The sequence below is a fragment of the Podarcis pityusensis genome (genome assembly GCF_964106645.2).
Source record: "Podarcis pityusensis genome assembly, chromosome: 8".
Lineage (NCBI taxonomy): Eukaryota > Metazoa > Chordata > Lepidosauria > Squamata > Lacertidae > Podarcis > Podarcis pityusensis.
In genome coordinates this window covers 14,544,056-14,565,715 of record NC_138033.1, presented here as the reverse complement: position 1 = coordinate 14,565,715, position 21,660 = coordinate 14,544,056, and the positions used below count along the sequence as shown (strand labels likewise).

The window sequence follows — 21,660 nt, the reverse complement described above, 5'->3', positions numbered from 1 at the left end:
CTTGAGATCCCCTCTCACACAGCTTCTCCTTACCCAGTCCCCTCCTGATCACATAAGTAATTGGAGGCTGGGACAAGCAACAGTGGTATTGTAGTGACTTAGATGGATGGTGTGAATGTGACTTTGTGGGTCTAGAGCTCCATAATGGATGGGATAAGTGACTTACCACAAGCTGCTATGGTCTGCTGGCTGGGTGCTCCTTAGTGAGATTGTCTTCTCCTGGCTGCTAAAGGTCGCTTGCGGCACACCTATCCTAGAATACTCTGACTTATGAAGGACCTGAAGGCTTTGGAATGATGTGCAAGAAATATTTGTGTTTCAAATTACATATGCTAATACCAGGAACTTTGATTTTCTCCTGCTTGCTCCACTCATGCAGTGCTTAAGGTTTGTACAGATACAAATAAATAAATAAATAAATGTGGGTATACAAAGTTTGATTGTGTAAAACGGCTCAAAATGAATAAATAAATCTGTGAACTGCCCTGAGACCTTCAGGTATAGGGTGGTATATAAATTCAATAAATAAAAAACACACGAAAGGGCACAGAAGATAAGGACCAAACATAGAACAATAAAATGAAACCAAATAATGGTGTGGGAGGAACAGAATGGTGTGATTAGAACCAATGTACAGAAACCACACATTATCTATGTAGGCTACTTCCTGGTTCATGTGGAGATTGGGATAGATGAATCTATACATTTCAGTTTCTCTGTTTCTCGTTTTTTTTTGCCCCCACACCCATAATGAAGACTCGAGAGACATTGCATTGCATAGAATAGCCATATTTATTAAATAGCAAACAAAAAGCTCTGCAAGAAAATTCAGTTACATTGTGAGGTGGAATTCAAATCAGCTGTTGGAGGAAAGAAAAAATTTGCTACGCGCATATTTGTATCATGCTGTCTAAAAGTGCACCATGGGTGTAGCCAGGATTTTTGTTGGAAGGGGCAGGACTTGGGGGGGGGGCAGAACTGACGTGATTGGTCAGTTAGTTAAGTATTTCTATTGTTTTACTTGATCTAGAGGGCCAGCTTCCCGCCTGCCCCCCCGGCTACGCCCATGAAGAGCACGCTTAAAAACTCTGACTTTCATTTCCAATCAGGCTTGAGGGCCAAATACGAGCCTCCTGGCCTCCTTCTCAGGTCCTCAGGACTCTCCCTAGACCATACACTCAGCTGATACGATGGTCCACTCCACAGGCCACACCTCTCATTGGTTCTGCTATTTCTTTTTCTCAGTCAGCTGTAGTGTATCCTTTAACTGTAATAATGCCTCTTGTTGTTGGATATTCTCTCTGTGTGTGAGAGAATCATTTGTTCCAGAAACAGAGAAGAATACAGAAGTTTCAAGAAGCAGCAGAATGCTGAGATTGCTTCGTCTATGCCAGGACATTTTCTGTGGGATCTTTTTCTTTGGACACGTGCAGTATGACAGGAAGCACTGATAACAATGGTTTTGTGTAACTTTTTGTAACTTGTTGTGAGTCTCTTGCTTGCGCCTTGCGGTGAGAGAAGCAGAGAGTGAGTCTTGGACTCTTGTTGGACTCTAAGCCTGCCTTGACCACGGTATCTTTGCTACCGATATGCTTTTGTGCCTGTCAAGTAAACATCTACCCTTGACTGAATCTTTAAGGTGTCCATGAGTGTTTATTGCCTACTTTGTGTACCTTCAACCCCAAAGATGCTTCCAAGGAAGCAGCTGCATCGAGATGCAACTCTGCTGGGTATGGATACTGACACACACACACGCAGCAAAAGTGATGCCAGACCAAATTCTTCTAAATCATCCGTCAGAGGTTGATGGATCGATCCAACACTTGTTTCCATCATTGGAGAGTGAAGAGGGTGTGTCTCTATGTGTAGAAACGCCTGACATTTGCATGGTTGGAAGGTGGCCTTTGTTCCAGAACCATTTGCCCTTGGTCTTGACCAGCACTATTTCATTCTCATTTCTTTAAAAAACGAACTGACCCTTTGTGAGTCTGTAAGATATCTATGGATACAAACCCCTCTGAAAAAACAAACAAATTGAAACTAGAGTAGGACATGGAAAGGAAAGTCGTCCTCCGTGCCAAGTCATGGAAAAGGGTTTATTACAAGAGGATCTTCACCAGCAGAAGCCATGACAAGGCCAGAAGGGGAAATCTCGATGATGGAGGTGCCTTATTGGCTTCTGTACATTTGGCATCTATCATTCCAGATGCAGCTTCCTTGAATGTATTCTTAACATTTTGTGATAAACCATCGCAGTAACTCTTGGTAGTGCAACCTTTCATAGTGATTTTAATCGTTCCTGGAGATGAAAAGGAAAGATGGGGAGTCAGGGGGCCCACTATTTCCAAAAATTACCCGACACAAACAAGTTTGAATTGGCTCTCAACCTTACATTGGCCTGGCCAAACTAACAAAATAAAAATGGCAAAGTGAAAAGGTGCATGTGTAGCCATGTCCATTAATTTCAATGATTCTACTCTAAGACTAGTTTTGTATATAACACATTGATGGGGATGTTCCTATGAGTTGAAGTCATATATTACAAAGAATAAATGTTTTCCTCCCAAGTGCCACTCACATCTTCCCCAGTTGTAGCCATTCTACAGTGGTACCTCAGGTTACAGACGCTTCAGGTTACAGACTTCACTAACCTGGAAGTTGTACCTTTGGTTAAGAACTTTACCTCAAGATGAGAACAGAAATCACGTGGCGGCGGCGGGAGGCCCTATTAGCTAAAGTGGTACCTCATGTTAAGAACAGTTTCAAGTTAAGAACGGACCTCCAGAACGAATTAAGTTCTTAACCCGAGGTACCACTCTACTGGGATATGTGCAGGGTGAGCCTGTATTTGACCTCGTAAAGGACAGCCCTCTATTTGAAAGCCTATCTGAGAAATCCTTTGTTTGATGGCTTGTCTGGTCTCTAATGCTCCTGATGAAGCATTGCTCCAGATATTGTGGGATAATAATACTATTATATCATATAATCAGCACCACCAGCCTGAACTCACCAGAGTCCCTGCACCTCTCAAGTGGGCACCATTGCCATTATAGGAGAACAAGGGTGCACCATGAGTTCTAGCACCTCTTTTACTTGAATAATAGCACTGATATGATGATGCAAAGTTGCTTAAACCTTCAGTTTTCCAAGCAACTTATAAAAAAGGTCTCTTAAAAAAAAGAAAAAAGGTCTCTTAAAAAGTGGGGGGGGGGGGAGAGAAAAACATCACGTTTGGAGGGTGGCAACAACATTTCTGTGGTGGCTCTCTAACTGTGGAATGCTCTCCCCAGAGAAGCTCACCTGGCACCATCACTACATGTATTTGGGCAGTAGGCAAAAACATTCCTCTTTACCAGGCCTTTGGCTATTAAGTAATCTATGGCCTACTAAAGTTTGGGCGGGGGACGGGGGACGGGGACGACTGCCATTGCTCCAGATATTTTTGGATGATGATAATGCTGTTGTTGTTGATGATGATGATTATCCCCAAGCCAGCTTCATTTTGCATGGTTGGATCACTCCAGTCTCACAAAGTGCCTCGGAGCTGCTGCCACTTCTGGGCGCCTCTGTTCGCCTTTGGCACCCCGCTCCCAATGGAAAAGCACGCTCCGCCGCTGGACTGAGTGCCAGCAAGACCAAAATGGAACAGAATTTCCATTGCTCAGCCAATCCCTCCCCAAAAGAACATAAATCAGAAATACCACTTTTGATGCTAAGATCCAGACATCGGTCCTCAGCTCCTGTACATTCTGCCACATCTGAAGAAGAGCATGGGCTTAACATAGAATAGCAGGCTTGGCATTTTTTCCCATTGACTGTGTTGTTTATTGGAGGCACTGGAAAAAAAGGCAAAGAGACAGTGTACACTCACGCATTCCCCTCTATCCAGGCAGGCTGGAGATGCTATCACAATTTAAGGACCACAGATCTTGCCAGCCAAAAACATTCAAGGGGATTGTGGAATATGACTGCTGTTGGGAGAGATGGGGCATGCTGGTATACCTCAACCTTGGGTTCCCAGATGTTGTGGGAGCAGAACTCCTATCTTCCCTGACTCTTGGTTGCTCTGACAAGGGAAGATGGGAGCTGCAGTTCAACAACATCTGGGGACCATACGTCAGAGAGTGTTGGTAGATTGACAGGGCTGGAGGGCCACAATAGGCTCCCAGAAATAATAATAATAATAATAATAATAATAATAATAATAATAATAATAATTTTTATTTATATCCCGCCCTCCCCAGCCGAAGCCGGGCTCAGGGCGGCTAACAACAATAAAATAAGACAACATTTTAAAATCATTTCATTAAAAAATTACTTCAAATCAAATTGATGCCAAGCATTGGGTAGAGTTCTGTGAAGATTGCCAAAGGAGGGGGTCAGGCTGTGCCCTGGCCAAAGGCTTGGCGGAACAGCTCTGTCTTGCAGGCCCTGCGGAAAGATGTCAAGTCCTGCAGGGCCCTAATCTCTTCTGGCAGAGCGTTCCACCAGATCAGAGCCCTGGCTCTGGTTGAGGCCAGCCTAACCTCTCTGTGGCCTGGGACCTCCAAGATGTTTTTGTTTGCAGATCGTAAGTTCCTCTGTGGGGCATACCAGGAGAGGCGGTCCCGTAGGTATGAGGGTCCTAGGTCGTATAGGGCTTTAAAGGTTAAAACCATAATGGTTCCCTCCACTGTGCTGCACAGTGGCAAATGACTGATCTGTGATTCAGAACTCCACCATTGAAATCTACGGTACAACCTGACCTCTGGGGCATAGAATGAGGGGGTGGAAGAAAAAATACACTCACATGGAACAGAAATGGATGAGCAGTTAGCACCCTTGCAGCAGACAGCCACTCCTCTGGAAGTAAACATTTTGCCCAAATTTATGGAATATGGTCCCTGTCCGCAGGCCTTAGTGGATGAACAGTCTTTCACTATACTTTGAACTGATATCTGATCTGCAGAGAATGAAAGAAAAAGATAAAAGAAAGAAGGGCAGCCTTCACAACACTGTTCCCTCCTGGTGTTGCTGAGCTACAACTCCCACCAGCCCCAGAGAGCCCAGTGAAGACTCAGAAATGACAGGGACTGGAGTCCAGCAACATCTGGAAGGACATTGGGGCTTGATCCCAGATTTAAGATAGCTCAGCTCCAGGGAGCAGAGCTTTCAGCTTGGAAAGCTAGATGCAGTGTGTTCTAAATGATTTTGACTATGATTCTCTGATCCCTATCAGCCCCAGTTAACTGTCAGGAAGCTGTCAGGCATGCCAACTCCCCAGGGACACAAGTGCTCTAGACCCCACAACATTTTAAGGGGGGGGGCAGGGCACCCACAAAGTGCAGTGGCCGTGCGCACATGCCCCCACCAGTCAGTTGATGAATCGAATGACTCCCAATAAGGCATCTTGATATGCCTTTTACAAACCTCTGGCCTAGACTGCATTTGGTGGGCATCCTTCTCACTCACCTACTTTGCTTTCAGTAAGAGAGACAGCACAGGTGTCTTCATTGGCACTGCAAGTCATCATCTTGCCACTGCAGTTGCTGCTTGTCGCTATGCAGGTTTCACACTCCAGTGAGTCACCTGTAGAAGAGAAGGTAAAAGTTTTCAAAAGCAGAGCCCATGTGCAGACGCCATTCTAAGTCATCTGCCTGTGAAAGGGGATGGATCCCACAAATGTGGGTCAAGCGCAACACTGATCCTGCTCTATGTAGTGTGACACTCACCAGTTTATAGGCGATATTTTGGTTTCCACCCCAGTCAGCCCTTCCAAAATCAGTGCCTTGGATCTGGTTTACTCCCAGGTATCCCACTGCAGCACACATCACCCCAGAACATTATGGCTGCTTACCTGGAGTTAGAAGCATAGAGAAGAGAAGAAGTCCCAAGAGAACCGGCATGGTGTGTGAAAAGAAATGTGCAGCGGGAGCACATGCAAAAAGTTTGCTTCCTTGTGAAGCCAATTTTTTCCAGCCTGGTGTCTGCAAAATAAATAAATAAAAATCCAGATTGGAAACATGCACAATTTTTTAAAAAACCAACCAAACAAACAAACACACACCCAAATTTCTCAGTACAGTGAGATGCTGGAATCTGGACATCACTGATACGAGCCTTCCTTTCGCATGAATCTTCTGAGAAATTCATGGGATAACAGAGGGATCTCATCTTAACACATATTATTAGCAGGGTTGGGAAGCTAATCTACCCCTTCCCCCACAGTTCGGCAAAAAACTTTATTCCAAACTTGATTATAAAGCAAAACAAGGAGGGATTAAGGGTGCAGAGGTTGTAAAGCTCACCTCATATTTAACCAGGATTGCACACGCTCATGTAGAGCTGAGACATAGCTGTCAGGTGAGTGAATCATGGTGAGGTAGGATTACACTGCACACCCGGACAGCTCACACATGCTTCTCAAGAGCCTTCCCCAGCAGGGGAACCCAACTGCTCTCTTCCAGGTGGGAGATACTGGACAGATGCTTCATCTTTTTGTTTCCTCCTCCTGCCCACAAAGCTACAATCTCTGAATTCCCTGTGAAGAGGGATTGATTGTTCAACCAAGTTGGAAACGACAGCCCTGGCAGGGCTCAGTACCCTTAACAAACTACAGCTTCCATAATTATTCGGGGGAACCCCTAACTGTTCAAAATGCTGTCCTAGTGCTTTAAGTGGATGGTAAGAGCTTGCAGGTCTCGAGCTCCATAATCGTTGGGAAATGTGACTTACCCTGAGTTGCGAAGAACTGAAGGGCGGGCGCTCCTCAATGAGAATGTTTTCTTCTGGCTGCTAAAACTCACTTCTGGCACCTTTGCTCCTGTATATGTGGGCTTACGAAGAAGGCGGCAGCAGCAGTAGCATGACGCAAGATATAGATTAGATTATCATATCACTTCTGCAAATTTGATTTCTACCATAACTGCACCATCTGCTTGCAACTGAAGTTAGATCCATTTAGACATGGGACCTTTGTTCACCATACTTGTGCTTCCTGAGTTTTCATTTGGGGTGTGTCATCAAAGTTCTGTGGGTCAAAGCAGCTCAGACACAGCCCCATAATGGCACAGAAGATAAGGGCCAAGTATAAAACACTAAAATAGAAACAGAAAACAGTGTAGCGGGGGGGGGGGGGAGGATAGAATGGAGTTCTTGGAACCAAAGGACAGAAATCAATTTTTTTTAAATATTGTTATAAGGTGTTTTTTGGTGGTGACAGATTCCCCAAAGTTCTTAAATGTATCAAATGCATGGAGATGTTGAAACTGGCAAAGTGCTAAAATACAGGTGAGACCAGTTTTCTGGGACCAGGAAGCCATTTGGCAAAGGGGCCTAGTAAGAGACAGGGAGAGAAGTGATCCATATAACTAGGGCTGTGTGCTGGAGAGCAACTTATTGATATTAATGGATATGGATCTATTAGTTATTATTGTATTTTAATATTTTGTTGGAAGCTGCCCCGAGTGGCTGGGGAAACCCAGCCAGATGGGTGGGGTATAAATAATAAATTATTATTATTATTATTATTATTATTATTATTATTATTACAACCCAAAACGTTGCATTCCCTTAGTATTCTGCAGGTGCATTCTCAGAGTTCAATTCAGAAGGCAAATATGTATGGAGGGGTGCAATCTGCACTGCTGCTCTCTTTCCCTGTAATAAATGCAACAAAATCCAATGGGGTGGGGCTGCTGGAGATGATCACTAGATGTTGGAAGGTCTGAAGCAGAGACCCTATTCTGCACAAAGATTGGTGTTTAGAACTTTGCACCACAAGTGTTCCAAATCATGGGGTGTGGAGGCCATGTCTATGGAACAATTCCTCCACTTAGAGACCTTCTTTTTTTTAAAAAAAAATATTTATTGGGGTTTACAATAAAAATAAATATAATAAACAGTATAACATATATCTTAACATAATTTCACATTTTCTTTGGACTTCCTCACATCTCCCGCTCCCACTTTCATCGTTGTAACTTTTTGCCAGCAATTTATTATCTTATTTGCATTCTTATATCCCATCTGTATATTTATAATCTTATAATTCTCAAAAAGGTTTATATTTTCTCAATCTCACTTATTATCTTAAATCATCTAATTTAGTGGTGCTCAATTATTTATGATCTAGCATCCTGCTTAACATTCACTCAAATTACAATGTTTTTGTAAATAAATCTTGAATTTCTTCCAGTCCTCCTCCATCTTCTCCTCTCCCAGGTCACGGATTCTGCCGGTCATCTCGGCCAGTTCCATATAGTCTATCAGTTGCATCTGCCATTCTTCCAGTGTGGGTAGATCTTGAGCTTTCCAGTGCTTTGCAAGAAGTATCCTTGCTGCTGTTGTTGCGTACATAAAAAATGTCCAGTCCTTCTTTACCACCCCTTGGCCGACAATACCCAAGAGAAAGGCCCCTGGTTTCTTTGTGAAGGTATACTTAAATACCTTTTTCAGTTCATTATAAATCATTTCCCAGAACGCCTTCACTTTAGGGCAGGTCCACCAGAGGTGGAAGAATGTTCCTTCACTCTCTTTACATTTCCAACACTTATTATCAGACAGGTGGTATATTTTTGCAAGTTTGACTGGGGTCATATACCATCTATATATCATTTTCATTACATTTTCTTTCAAAGCATTGCATGCAGTAAAGTTTAACCCAGTACTCCACAACCTTTCCCAGTCCTCAAACATGATATTGTACCCAATGTCATGCGCCCACCTTATCATAGCCGATTTAACCACTTCATCTTGTGTATTCCATTTTAACAGCAAGTTATACATCCTTGAAAGTACCTTAGACTTTGGTTCTAACAGTTCTGTTTCTAGTTTCGATTTCTCCACCTGGAACCCTAGTTTCTTGTCATTTTTAAAGACTTCTTTAATCTGAGCGTAATGTAACCAGTCTCGCACTTTATCCTTCATTTTCTCCAAACTCTGCAATTTCCAGTTGTCTCCATCTTTTTCTAGTATTTCCCAATATTTTGGCCATTTAGCCTCCATATTGGGTCTTTTTCGGGCCTTAGCTTCCAAAGGTGAAAGCCACCTTGGAGTTTTATTTTCCAACAAGTCTTTATATTTTGTCCAGACATTAAACAGTGATTTTCTGACAATATGGTTCTTAAAGGCCTTATTTGCTTTAACCTTGTCATACCATAAGTATGCATGCCATCCAAAAGTATTGTTAAACCCTTCCAAATCCAACACGTCAGTGTCCTCAAGAAGTAGCCAGTCTTTTAGCCAGCAGAACGCTGCGGCCTCATAGTACAACTTTAGATCTGGCAGGGCAAAGCCCCCTCTTTCTTTCGCATCAGTTAATATCTTAAACTTAATTCTGGGCTTTTTGCCCTGCCAGACAAATTTAGAAATATCTCTCTGCCACTTCTGAAAGCACTCCGTCCTGTCCAAAACCTGAAGTGTTTGAAACAAAAACAACATCTTTGGCAATACATTCATCTTGATAGCAGCAATTCGGCCTAACAAAGAAAGTTTCAATTTTGTCCAACTATCTAAGTCTCTCTTGATTTCTGCCCAGCACTTTTCATAGTTATCCTTAAATAGACTTAGATTTTTTGCTGTTATGTTTACCCCTAGGTATTTTACTTTTTTAACCACATTAAATTCTGTCTCTTTCTGAAACCGTTCTGACTCTGTGTCTGTCAAGTTTTTCCCCAAAACCTTAGTTTTCTGTTTATTTAATTTGAATCCCGCCACCCGACCAAAGTCATGAATCAGTTGTAATACTCTTTTCGTACTAGACTCTGGCTCCTGCAGGGTCAAAACCAGGTCATCTGCAAAAGCTTTTAGTTTATATTGTTTCTGTCCGACCTGAATTCCTTCCACCAACCGGTCCCCTCTGATCATATTCAATAGCACTTCCAGAACCGAAATAAATAACAAAGGGGAAATAGGGCAACCTTGTCGTGTTCCTTTTTCAATTTTAAACTCTTCTGTAACCACATTGTTAACTATCAGTTTAGCTTTCTGCTCTGAATATATCGCCTCAATCCCATTCTCAAAACCCCGTCCCACTCCCATTTCTTTTAGGTTTCCCATCATAAATTTCCAGGAAATGTTGTCAAAGGCCTTCTCCGCGTCTATAAAAATTAAAACTGCTTTTGTGTTTATATCTGTTTGCAAAAGTTCCAAAATGTCAATAATGTTCCTTGTATTAGCAAACAAGTGTCTGCCTGGGAGAAAGCCTGCCTGGTCCTTGTGAATTACTTCATTTAAAACTTTTTTAAGTCTACTTGCCAAAATGTCTGCAAATATTTTGTAATCCACATTTAAAAGAGAGATGGGACGATAGTTCTTAAGTTGTGTCTTTTCAGCTTCCGTCTTTGGTATCAATGTGATAAACGCTTCCTTCCACAACTCCGGTGCCCTCTTCCCCTCCATAATTTCATTGCTGACCTCCATCAAAGGTTGTATCAAGTAATCTTTTAATGTCTTATAGTACTTGGAGGTCAGACCTCCACTTAGAGACCTTCAACCCCCCCCCCCCCACCTGCTCATAAGTAGGGACACTGGAATTTGATTGCCTTTTTGTTAATTTACTGTTTCAATTTTCCTACAGCTTCATGGTGGATGTCAGCTGCCCTGGTGATCTCACTCAAGGAGGAAGAGTACATTTACCATTTATTAAATGTAGTTATCACTTAAAAAAAAAGTTTTAGCGTGATTTCAAAGATTTAAAATACGAAATTTTCGTAAGATCTTCTTTCTTCTTCGGCAATCACTCGTTGCCAAGTAAGATTGTCTTCTATGAATATGGTCTTAACGGTGTGTCCGTAAGTGGCCATGGAGGCCAAATCTGGATCCACACATCCTTCCACATAAGATCAGAGGGCAATGGAAACATGTGTAATACTAACAGTGTTCAATGATAATATAGCAAGAACAATATCTAGATCTGGATTTGGATCCAGATCTAGACAGACAGACAGACACATATAAAACCTTCCCATGCTGCAAAAAGATGAAAACCAAAATCACATTAGAATCACATCATGTATGTCATCAGTGACTGTGCTGGACGCGAGCAGACTGCTCCTCTGTCAAGCTGAACAATGGTGGAGGAATATCACTCCAGCCCGCTCTTCTACCATTGGGCCAAGAAAAGAGGGGGGCAGGGAGGATGCAATCCCTGTATGCCTTCTCCTATTAATAATAATAATAATAATAATAATATCTTTATTGTCATTGCCCCCTTCGGGGACAACGAAATTACTTGACTGCTCCATAAAAACACTAATTAATCAATACAGTATAATACAGCAAGGGAGATTAGATGACTTTCAAAGTCCGGGCTTCCCATTCAGGGCCGAGATCGCTCAGGAGAAGAAGCTGTTCTTAAGACGGCTCGTTCTTGTCTTCATCGTCCTGTATCTCCGTCCTGACGGCAAGAGCTCGAAGAGACAGTGACCAGGATGCGATGGATCTTTTACTATGTCCAGTGCCTTCCTATGGCACCTTGTGGCATAAATCTGCTCTAAGGTGGAGAGTGGGCAGCCAACAATTCTCTCTGCTGCCTTAACAACCCTGCACAACCCCATCCTGTCCTCTTATCTCTTCTTCTGTGTTGGAGCACAATTCAAAGTGTTTGTGATGCTTACCTTTAAAGCCCTAGTGAACTGGAGGCCTGGGTACAGTTCCTATACCAACCAGCCCAGGAACTGATGGAAAGAGGGAAATTTGTAGAAAGTGGAGTTCCCCAAAGATAGGTATTGGGACCTGTGCTTTTTAACCTGCTCATAAACAACATGGAGTTAAGAGAGAGCAGTGAGGTGGCCAAGATTGCGAAGTGCTCCAAAAGGACTTCTCCAAACAGTAAAATGGCAAAAGATTCCTGCATTGCAGGGGGTTGGACTAGATGACCCTTGCAGCCCCTTCCAACTCTACAATTCTATGATTCTTTAATGGCAAATGAAATTCAGCGTAAACAAATGTAATGTGATGCACGATGGGGCAAGATATCTTAATTTCACAAATACTTTTAAGGGGTCTTGAACTGCCATCATTCAAATTTCAGATACAGTGGTACCTTGGGTTGCAGATGCTTCATGTTACAGATGCTTCAGGTTATAGACTGCACTAACCCAGAAATAGTACCTCGGGTTAAGAACTTTGCTTCAGGATGAGAACAGAAATCGCGCGGCGGCAGTGTGGCGACAGAGGGAGGCCCCATTAGCTAAAGTGGTACCTCAGGTTAAGAACAGTTTCAGGTTAAGAATGGACCTCCGGAAGAATTAAGTTCTTAACCTGAGGTATCACTGTACTGTATGCAGTTGTGGTTGCCTTGCCTAAAGAGAGAGAGGATTTTGTAGACTTGGAAAAGATTCAGAAAATGGCAATCAAACTGGACAAGGGGATAGACTGAGGGGGTGGAAATGCTGTAGTATTTAGGACTTCGTTAAGACTTAGTTTAGATATATATAATGTGAGTAAGAGGCCACATGATAGAAGTTTGTAAAATTATGCATGACATCAAGAAATCAGATAGGGAAATGTTTCTCTCTCTCTCGTAACTCTACAATTCATGGTCATCCAATGGCAACGAATGTTGGAAGATTCAGGACAGAGAAAATAAAGTACGTCTTCCAGCATCACATTAAGCTGTGGAACTTCTTGCCACAGTGATGGCCACCAACCTAGATGGCCTTAAAAGAGGATTAGACAAATTCAATGTAATAAAGGAATTTTTGTCCATTTTCTGCTGTGTGAAGTTCTTTATTAGGCATAAAGGTCAAATGTATAAAGGCATTTTTAATGAATGCACTTCCTGAATCTATGCAGAAGGTACAGCTCATCTCAATAGTGGAAGACGTCAGGTCTCTACATGTAGTAGACACGTAAATGGGTTCACATGTGCACCTTGTAAAAATAGTCCTCTATTTGAGTGGGCTGTCAGGTGGGCCCACCCATGAAGCAAGATGAGGTAACCGCCTTGCACAGCGGCAGCCCACAGCCGTCATCACCCATGGAGAAGTGACACTGGCAGCAGTACCAGTTTCTGGAGAGATCTCGCAGGACGTCACCCACTGAGATTTTGGTGAGATCTCATGAGCTCTCTCTGGAAGCCGGTGCTGCTGGCAGTGGTTCACAAGTGCTGCCATGGAACACAGGGAAGGGACACCTCAGTGGGAGAGTGGGGCAGCAGCAGGGAAGGGTGGTACATTTCCGTTTCACCTCAAGTGGCAAAACAGAACACGCCATTCCTGGCTAGAGGACAGCCCTCTGTTTGCAGAAGTCCTCTGTTTCATTGGCTATACAGGAAGAAGTCGTTGTTCCACAAACTTTTGCTGTTGGCCCTCAGAAGGTCAACATGAGGGAATGCATCCCTCAGGCTGAAAAGGTTTCCCGCTCCTCGGCCAATCGACCTTCACTACAGAACTTCATGATTTCTTTTAAAAAGATGATTTCTAATTCAGTAGAATTTCTTTCTAATTCAGTAGAACAACTAGGAATACAAATCCCTCTGGAAAATGACAAATTGAAAGTAAAGAAGGACATTAAAAGGAAGGTCTTCCTCGGGACTGAGTCATAGGAAGGTCTTCATCACCAGAAGATCTTCACCAGCAGAAGCCATGACAGGGGAACTCATAATGATGGAGGTGCCTTATCTGCTGGTTCACATTTACCAACTACAGATCCAAAAATGTTGGCTGGGCCAATTTTTTTTTCTAAAATAGCACAGTAAGACTTGGTAGTACAACCTCTTACGATGAAGTCAGACCATCCTGGAGCTGAAAAGCAAATATGGGAGATCAGGGATCCACTCTTCCCAGTAATCACCACCGCAAATAAGTTTATTTGTCTCCCACCATTGCCATGAGTCAAGGTGACTATTAAAATAAAGAAAAAGCAAAGCAAAAAAGAACAAAAGGACAACACACATTGTGAAATTATTATTATTGATTAGATTTTCCCCAACACTGGCAAAAAAAGACCTCCTCTGAGAAGGACTAGCTTTGGATATAACCCATTGATGGGGATGTTGCTGCAATGACCCCAATGTTGGCATTTATGTAGGTTGGCCATGTAGGAATGTCCTCTATTAGAAGGGCTATCAGAAGCAGCCCACTTTTTAAGGTGTCCTCTTTGAAAGCCTGTCAAGTCTACAATGTTCCTGATATGACATTTGTCCATTATTATCCCCATCTGTGGAGATGATGATCATAGAATCATAGAGTTGGAAGAGACCACAAGGGCCATCGAGTCCAACCCCCTGCCAAGCAGGAAACACCATCAGAGCACTCCTGACATACGGTTGTCAAGCCTCTGCTTAAAGACCTCCAAAGAAGGAGACTCCACCACACTCCTTGGCAGCAAACTCCACTGTCGAACAGCTCTTACTGTCAGGAAGTTCTTCCTAATGTTTAGGTGGAATCTTCTTTCTTGTAATGAATGATGAGGCATTTTAGCTGCTTGCACCTGCAGCTCCTCAAGCTACTTACAAGATGTTCTAAAGCTTGAAAAACTGTTATGTTGTACCATAAAATGGAAAACAGCACCCATAAGAGCCTCAAACATTTTGCAACATACTAGGAATAAAACTACGTTACATCAGCTCAGTCCATCAAAAGTTTGGGGAAATGTAAGTTTTTACCTGGCACCAAAAAGGTGCCAACAAAGGGACAGGGTAGACCTTGCGACAGAGAGCATTTCTCATTTCCCCTATTGCCACCCTCCAAGCTTCTCTCAGAGGTGTGACCTGGAGAAGGGCCTCAGAAGATCCGAGCATTCAGCTAAGTTCCTGGCAGGAGAGGTGCTCAAGAAGTCATTGGGGTCCTAATTGTAATGGTGACACCCCGGTATCGGGTCCGTGAGCCACCATTTTCATTTCCCACAATGCTGAAGCTAGCAATGACTGCAGGTAAAATCAATTCTCATGCTGGGAGAGGAGAAAGAACCACAAAAATCAGTGGTAGGAGAGAAATTCATTTAGTCCACTTTTCATAATAGAGCCACCCAAACTGTTGCACCCAGACTCAGATTTCAGTTAGAATGCATCTCCCAGACGGATTGGGCCCTTCTCTGGATTTTGTAAGGTGCTTTCAATGTGAGGAAAGCATGCACAAAATGTGCATACAAAATGTGCTTCTTACTGGTGAATTCATTGAAAAGCATGTGTTGTTTCCAAGTGAATTCTACTCAGAGTACACTTTAGCCATACCCATTAATTTCAATTAGTCTATGCTATGCTCAGGGCTGGCCCACACATGGGGCAAGGCGAGGCGACCACCTCAGGGGGGCAAGAATTCACAGGGGCATCAGATCCCCATGCAGATCTTTATTGCCCACTTATTCCTGATGTAGATCATCACTCACATCTTATTCCTTGACCAGGAGGCAAATACCATTCTGTGGTTCGTCTCAGGTGCCAAAATGTCTTGGGCCAGCCCTGGCTACCATTAACATCAGCTACAACTCTGCAAACCTTACACAAAGGGTGCACATTTCATGTAAAAAGTGAACCTGAAATGGATTTAAAATGCAGACAACTGGACAGAGCAGGATGGAACAGATCCCTCTGATGGAATGCCAGCAAGACTTAAAATGGGACAGAATTGGCTGCTACACCAATTACTTTTCAGAATCAGAAGAGCATATCAAATCAGAATTACCACTTTTGAGGATTCCATCCAGGCAGTAGTCCTCTGCCCCTGTACATTCTGCCAGCTCTGAAGAGCAGGGGCCCATTAGAGACAAGCAGGCTGGGCATTTTTTTCCATTGGCCGTGTTGTTTATTGGGGGCACTGAAAAAAGCAAAGAGGCAGTATAAGAAAAGGGGAAGAATTGTATTCGTACGCATACTGTCGCACAACCTGGCCCCTGGGGCACAGAGCAGGAAAAGAGGATGGGAGCAAAACTATACTTACCTTGAGGAGAAACAGATGCACAGTCATTCCCCTCACAGCAGACAGCCTTTCCTCTGGCAATAAACATCTTGCCCAAATTCAGATAAAATGGTGCGAGTCCACAGGCGTGAGTGGATAGACATCCTTTTCTTATTTCCTGACTTGTTACTTCAGCTGCAGAGAAGGCATAAGGTAAGTACTTAAGCCAGCCTTCCACAACATGGGGTTGGCTGGGCTGCCAACTCCCATCAGCCCTAGCGAGCACAGTGAAGGGTAAGAAACATCTGGAAGTTACGATGGGGTGGAAAGTTCACAAGCTATGAAGGACTTGCTCACACATTTATTGACAGCTGCACAAATTATTATAGCTAGGAAGTGGAAGGGGCAAGCAGAATATAAAACAAAAGAATGGTATAAAGAGGTGTGGTATAGCTATTAATGATAAATTAACATGTACCATTGAGGTAAGATGGGGAATATGCAGGAGAAATGACTTTGAGGAGATACGGAAAGGGGTCAAACCATCGCAAGAGGTGTTGAAATTTTGGGAGCTGGATAGGTATAATGGAATGGTCTGGGTGGTGGGGTGCTCATTTTTATTTTTATTTATTTATGATCATTACTCTGTCAAAATAAAATAAAAAAATCTGTTACATAAAAAAGAAACATCTGGAAGGTCACCAATCCCTCACCTCAGAGTTAAGGTACCTCAGGTAGCAAGAGGCTGGGAAATATAGCTTTCTGTGTGGAAACCTTAGAGGCAGTGTGCTTCTGAAGTTTTAAACCAAGCATGTCCAACAGGTCGATTGTGATCTGTGAGTAGATCGCAGTCTCTTGGGAGTTAGACATGCCTGCTTTAGACTATAATCTCCATCATCACAAGTCAGCGTTGCCAATGGTGGAGGATAATGGGAGTTGTAGTCCAGTGCATGTGGAGTCTAAACAGTCACTACTGCAGGTAAATGGATGGATGGCCTGACTCCCAATAAGACGTCTTGATTGACCTTTTGCAAGAGGTGGAGGTCCTTCTCACTCACCTACTGTAGCTTCCACAAAAGTGACAGAGCAGGTGTCTTCACGAGCACTACAACGCTCCATAGTGCCATTACAGTTGCTGTCTAACCCTAGGCAGGTTTCACACTCTAATGAGTCACCTGTGGATGGGAAGACAAAAGATTTCTTTAGAAGGGTCCATGCACAGACATCTCCCTATGTTACCTGTCCACTGGATCCCAGAAAAGTTGGTCAAGTGCAACACCATTCTTTGCCTTCCCCAATGTAATGCAACGTTCAACAAGCTTGAAGGAGATACAGTGGTTTCCACTCCCAGTCAACTCTTCCAAAATTTCCAACTTGGATCATCCATAGAAGATTACTGCTGCTTACCTGGGGTTAGATAGTACAACTCGTGCAGCACGATGGCGAGAAATATTCACACAGTTGTTCAAGAATAATTTTACATCATTTATCAAATATGTGAGAAAGAGACAATTACTTGCAAAGTGCCGTGAAAACTTCCAAACTACATAAAATAAAGTGAACTTGCAATATCTGATTTTACTAGATTCTTACAAATTCTTGACTCAGTTTTTCATTTTTTCTTGTTTTTAAATAAGTTCAAGAAAATTCAAGAAAAAGATGAGTCCAATGTTGTTCCCAGTAGCTGTGAGGTGCTGATGAACCAGTGTATGAAGTTATAAAAAACACAGGGTGCCACCCAGAGTAGCTGGGGAAACTCAGCCAGATGGGCGGGGTATAAATAAATTATTATTATTATTATTATTATTATTATTATTATTATTATTATTATATCCCCGTTTCGCCCTAGCAGTCCATACAGTTGAGAGGCTGCTGTTCCGCCCCTGGTGGGGCCAATTTGTTGGGATTGGCGGATAGCACACTCCCTGAGCACAATTTTCTGGCCTTCTTCGGTTGTCTCGTGCCATTGATGCATCTACTAGCGCTGAATATCATCAAAGAGACAATTTCTTGGCTTAAGCATAAGAGACTGAATAGCTTATTCCCAAGCATTCCACTGCAACGCACACTGGCCCTAGAAGATTACGACCGCTTACCTGGGGTTAGAAGCACAGAGAAGAGAAGAAGTCCCAAGGGAACCGGCATGGCTCTGGGGAAGAAGTGCACAGTGGGAATGAGCTCAAAAAGTTTCAGTTTTTTTGTGAAGCAATTATTTTAGCCTGCTGTTTGCAATAAATAAATAAATCATGAGAGGAAGTGTCAGGGGACTGCCCTCAGTGCCGGAGGGAGAGAGCAAAATCCAGAGGGATTCCGGAGAGCGTCCCGGGATTGGGAGAGGCAGCCCATCTTCTGGGGAAGAGAATCAGCGTAGCACCAGTGGAGAAGGGGGGCAGATGGGGGAAGCAGCGAGGCGGTCCCATGACTCCTTGCCGGGGACCAGCGGGGAGAGTAGAGCTCCTCCGCTGCCTACGCCCTCCTTGCGCAGAAGGCTTTCGTGCAGAGAAAGTAGGAGGAGACTAGGCATCAAAGAGCTTCTTTGCTGGAAGAAGTTTAAGAAACGCCCACTGACGGATTCTGCCAGCGACTGAGACAGCCACGGGTGAGTGGCTGTCCGGACAGAAAAGGTTCACTCAGGCAATCCAGCCAGGTGTTTGCACCGGCTTACGCACGAGCAACCCCTAGAACCATTACAGGAAGTATGTATGATTTTTTTAAAAAAACCAAATCTCTCAGTACAATGAGATATCTGCCACTTCCTGCTGGGGTCTGGGCTCCATCAACACAAATGCCCCTCCCCTCTGAATTCTGTTAGAAATTCACGGGGCGGCACAGGGATCTTGTGTGGGAATGAGCCAAACACATATTGCGGGTGTTGGAAAGCTCCCTGCCCATCTCAGGAAAAAGCTTGTTTTATCCCAGACTTGTTTATAAGCCAAAACAAGGAGGGAAGGGTTAAAAATCAAGACAGAGAGACTATAGGACTCGCCTCCTGTTTATGCGGGATCCTCCACCCCCATGTAGAACTGTGTTGTGTATGTTCCTTGGGTACTTTCCTAGAACTCCACCAACCCATCGACACCAACCCAACCCATCTCTTTGATCTGCCCATAAAACTACACTTCTCAGAAACCCATGTGAAGAGGGCTGGATTGCTCAACCAATTTGGCAATTAGAGCTCTGGTATAGGAATAGGGTTTTCCCAACAACTCTCAGCATGCTTAATAAGGAGTCTTTGGGGGACCCAAGACTGCTTAAAGGGGCATCACAATGCTTTAGATGGATGATGTGGATGCAACCTGAATGTGCTCAGGTTTGGTGCTCCAAAATGGATGGCATATGTGACTTACCACAAGGACTGCAAACTGGGTAGTTATGTCTTCTTCTGGTTACCCAATTTCACTTGTGAAGCATTGGCTCAAGCATGCCCAGGCTTAAATAGAAGACGACAACATTAGCATGACGCAAAAGAAAGATTAGCTTATCATTTATATCAATACCAATTTGATTTCCCCCATTCTCTCACCACCAACATACCACCCAAGTCTGAACAAAGAACAAGTCAGCTATTTCACAATTCTGTCTCCTGACTCTGATTTTGGGTGCGCTAGCAAAGCCTCATTGTGCACAGCGGCTGAAACACTGTAGCAATTCAATGGCACAGAAGATAAGGACCAAACATAAAACAGTTAAATAAATATTTAAATTTTTACTTTGGTTAAAAAAAAAAATCTTGCACATGAAGGAAGACCTGAGTTAGAGAAGGCCTTGGAGCCAATTTTTGCTCTCTCAGCCCTACAGTCACTGGCTCAGATAACACACACCAAAGATATACTACAGCGTTTGGTTGCAGGACCCTGCTTGCTACGCTTTTCTTTCTTATATACTAGCAAGCACACCAGCACAGACATACCACACCATTGTTCTGGATAGTAAGGTCACTTGGATTTGCCATCACTTATCAAAATCCATGTCCTCCCGCTCTGTAATTGAATGAATAAAGGGACACGGGTGGCGCTGTGGTCTAAACCACTGAGCCTCTTGGGCTTGCTGATCAGAAGGTCAGCAGTTCAAATCCCCACAGCGGGGTGAGCTCCTGTTTCTCTGTCCCAGCTCCTACCAACCTAGCAGTTTGAAAGCAAGGCAAGCAGTTTGAAAGCATGCAGTGGGAAAGTATACTGTGTTTCTGTGCACTCTGGTTTTCATCACGGTGTCCCATTGGGCCAGAAGCAGTTTAGTCATGCTGGCCACATGATCCGGAAAGCTGTCTGTGGGCAAATGCTGGCTCCCTTGGTCTGAAAGTGAGATGAGCGCCGCAACCCTATAGTCTCCTTTGAGTGGACTTAACTGTCCAGGGGTCCTTTACCTTTTTTACCCAGTGCTTTTTTTTCTAAAAAAAAATTGAGGGGTACTCTCATTTTGACTCAAGAAAACCACCATTTTATAGTGGTTCCCCACCATTGGGGAAAATAAATACAGCAAATGGACAAAAGTACAAAGATTCACAAAATGTTTAGGGGTATGCGCACCCCTGCATCCCCCCAGAAAAAGCACTGTTTTTACCTAATTGAATAATCCCACAAACATCTAAATTCTCATTTTCTTCTGTACCTTTGTTCAAGGCACATTTTTCAGAGAAAGATTACTATTTTCTTCACCATTACACACACACACACACACAGAGAGAGAGAGAGAGAGAGAGAGAGAGAGAGAGAATGAATATGTCTGGAACTTTCTGGACTGGAGTTGCCTCAAAAAGTCACCAGCAAAGAGAAAGAATTCAAGATGGTATATAAAGATGTTTTTGGTGTCTGCTTCTGCAAGAGAAGATCTCATTTACTACTTAAGTTTACTATAGTGGAACGCAATAGGTTGCATCTAACATTAGACCTATTCAAACTAAACCCACTGAAATTAATGGTAATATTAATTTCAACGGTTCTACTCTGAGTAGAGCGTGGTGGACTGTAACCCAAAATGTTGGAATCTCTTATTATTCTGTAGGTGCCTGTTCAGAATCTAAGTCAGAAGGCAAATATATGCAAAAGAGGGGAATTCCTACTATAATAATCTTTCCTTCCCTGTCAACAACCAAACAAAAGCTAATAAAAAAAATGGAGACATTCACTGGACTTTGGAAGGTCTGAAGGGCAGATCCTGCTGTTCTCCACAAGGGCATTCCTGATACCATTTAGAACTTTGCACGGTAAGCGTTCCAAATCATGTGTGGTGGGGCCTATGTCTATAGAACACGCCTTCTGCTTAGAGACCTTCACCCTGGTGCTGATAAGGTGGAGTTGAACCAATTATGATGCAGCAAAGGAGGCACAGCCAGCGAGCACCAATCATACTTCCTGCCTCACAAAGGAGAGGCAAACGCCTGAACACCTGTGATGCTGCTGCAGTTGGATAGCTTTATTGTGCATTGCCTAATTTGTTTGTACTATTAATTCCTGATAGGTGTCAGCGGCCTCGATAACCTCACTCAAGGAGGAAGGGTACATTCCTCATGGGTTTATGTAGTCAGCACATTTTTTACAAGAGTCTCAGAATAATATGATTCAGCATAGTCCATGCAATGATCAGATAGTTTTTTAATAGGCATTTGATAAGTTCCATAATGAATGAATAACGCATCAGGGCTGCATGATGGACACACTGGCAGAAGCACTAGGGTGGCACTGCAGGTGTTTCTGCACAGCCCCGATCTCACCATCACCCAACCTGGCCATAGCCCCATCTAGGTGAACCCACTGGTGGAGGAATGGGGGCGGGGCAGGTGGGGTGCACTGCCCCTGGCACCATTGGGAAAGGGGGTACCATTGCAGCTGCCCCCCCGGAC

At 43.5% G+C, this 21,660-nt stretch overlaps 2 protein-coding genes across 3 annotated transcripts; both read right to left on the bottom strand.

Annotated features, from left to right (window-relative positions):
- Nucleotides 1-773: 773 nt before the first annotated feature.
- LOC308484423 (phospholipase A2 inhibitor gamma subunit B-like) lies at nt 774-6,884 on the bottom strand. Of its 2 annotated transcripts, XR_013989914.1 has the most exons (7): nt 6,715-6,884; nt 5,837-5,966; nt 5,452-5,568; nt 4,790-4,942; nt 3,702-3,836; nt 1,594-2,299; nt 774-1,562 (listed from the first exon to the last, which is right to left on the bottom strand). XR_013989914.1 is itself a non-coding variant. In XM_081019372.1 (6 exons), exons 2-6 carry the CDS (start codon nt 5,883-5,885, stop codon nt 2,100-2,102), a joined length of 654 nt encoding a protein of 217 aa, XP_080875498.1. In that variant the 5' UTR covers nt 5,886-5,966; nt 6,715-6,884; the 3' UTR covers nt 774-2,099. The 2 variants fall into 2 exon arrangements, 1 of the variants encoding a protein (XP_080875498.1); XM_081019372.1 differs by having other exon boundaries at nt 774-2,299.
- A 5,806-nt stretch (nt 6,885-12,690) lies between these two features.
- Nucleotides 12,691-19,945, bottom strand: LOC308484455 (phospholipase A2 inhibitor gamma subunit B-like). Its single transcript, XM_081019427.1, has 6 exons — nt 19,169-19,945; nt 17,918-17,970; nt 16,880-16,996; nt 15,864-16,016; nt 15,609-15,740; nt 12,691-13,727 (listed from the first exon to the last, which is right to left on the bottom strand). The coding sequence occupies exons 2-6, from the start codon at nt 17,964-17,966 to the stop codon at nt 13,582-13,584; spliced, it is 597 nt and encodes a 198-aa protein (XP_080875553.1). The 5' UTR covers nt 17,967-17,970; nt 19,169-19,945; the 3' UTR covers nt 12,691-13,581.
- Nucleotides 19,946-21,660: the final 1,715 nt, after the last annotated feature.

What these genes read in the sequence shown, in the direction of transcription:
- LOC308484455 (XM_081019427.1), bottom strand. Translation starts at nt 17,966, where the DNA reads ATGCCGGTTCCCTTGGGACTTCTTCTCTTCTCTGTGCTTCTAACCCCA. An exon ending in CTCTGTGCTTCTAACCCCAG is followed by an intron (nt 16,997 to 17,917) that starts GTAAGCGGTCGT and finishes TCCCATCCACAG; the next exon opens with GTGACTCATTAGAGTGTGAA. An exon ending in TTTTGTGGAAGCTACAGTAG is followed by an intron (nt 16,017 to 16,879) that starts GTGAGTGAGAAG and finishes CCTTCTCTGCAG; the next exon opens with CTGAAGTAACAAGTCAGGAA.
- LOC308484423 (XM_081019372.1), bottom strand. Translation starts at nt 5,885, where the DNA reads ATGCCGGTTCTCTTGGGACTTCTTCTCTTCTCTATGCTTCTAACTCCA. An exon ending in TCTTACTGAAAGCAAAGTAG is followed by an intron (nt 4,943 to 5,451) that starts GTGAGTGAGAAG and finishes CATTCTCTGCAG; the next exon opens with ATCAGATATCAGTTCAAAGT. An exon ending in GGATCTTAGCATCAAAAGTG is followed by an intron (nt 2,300 to 3,701) that starts GTATTTCTGATT and finishes TTTCATCTCCAG; the next exon opens with GAACGATTAAAATCACTATG.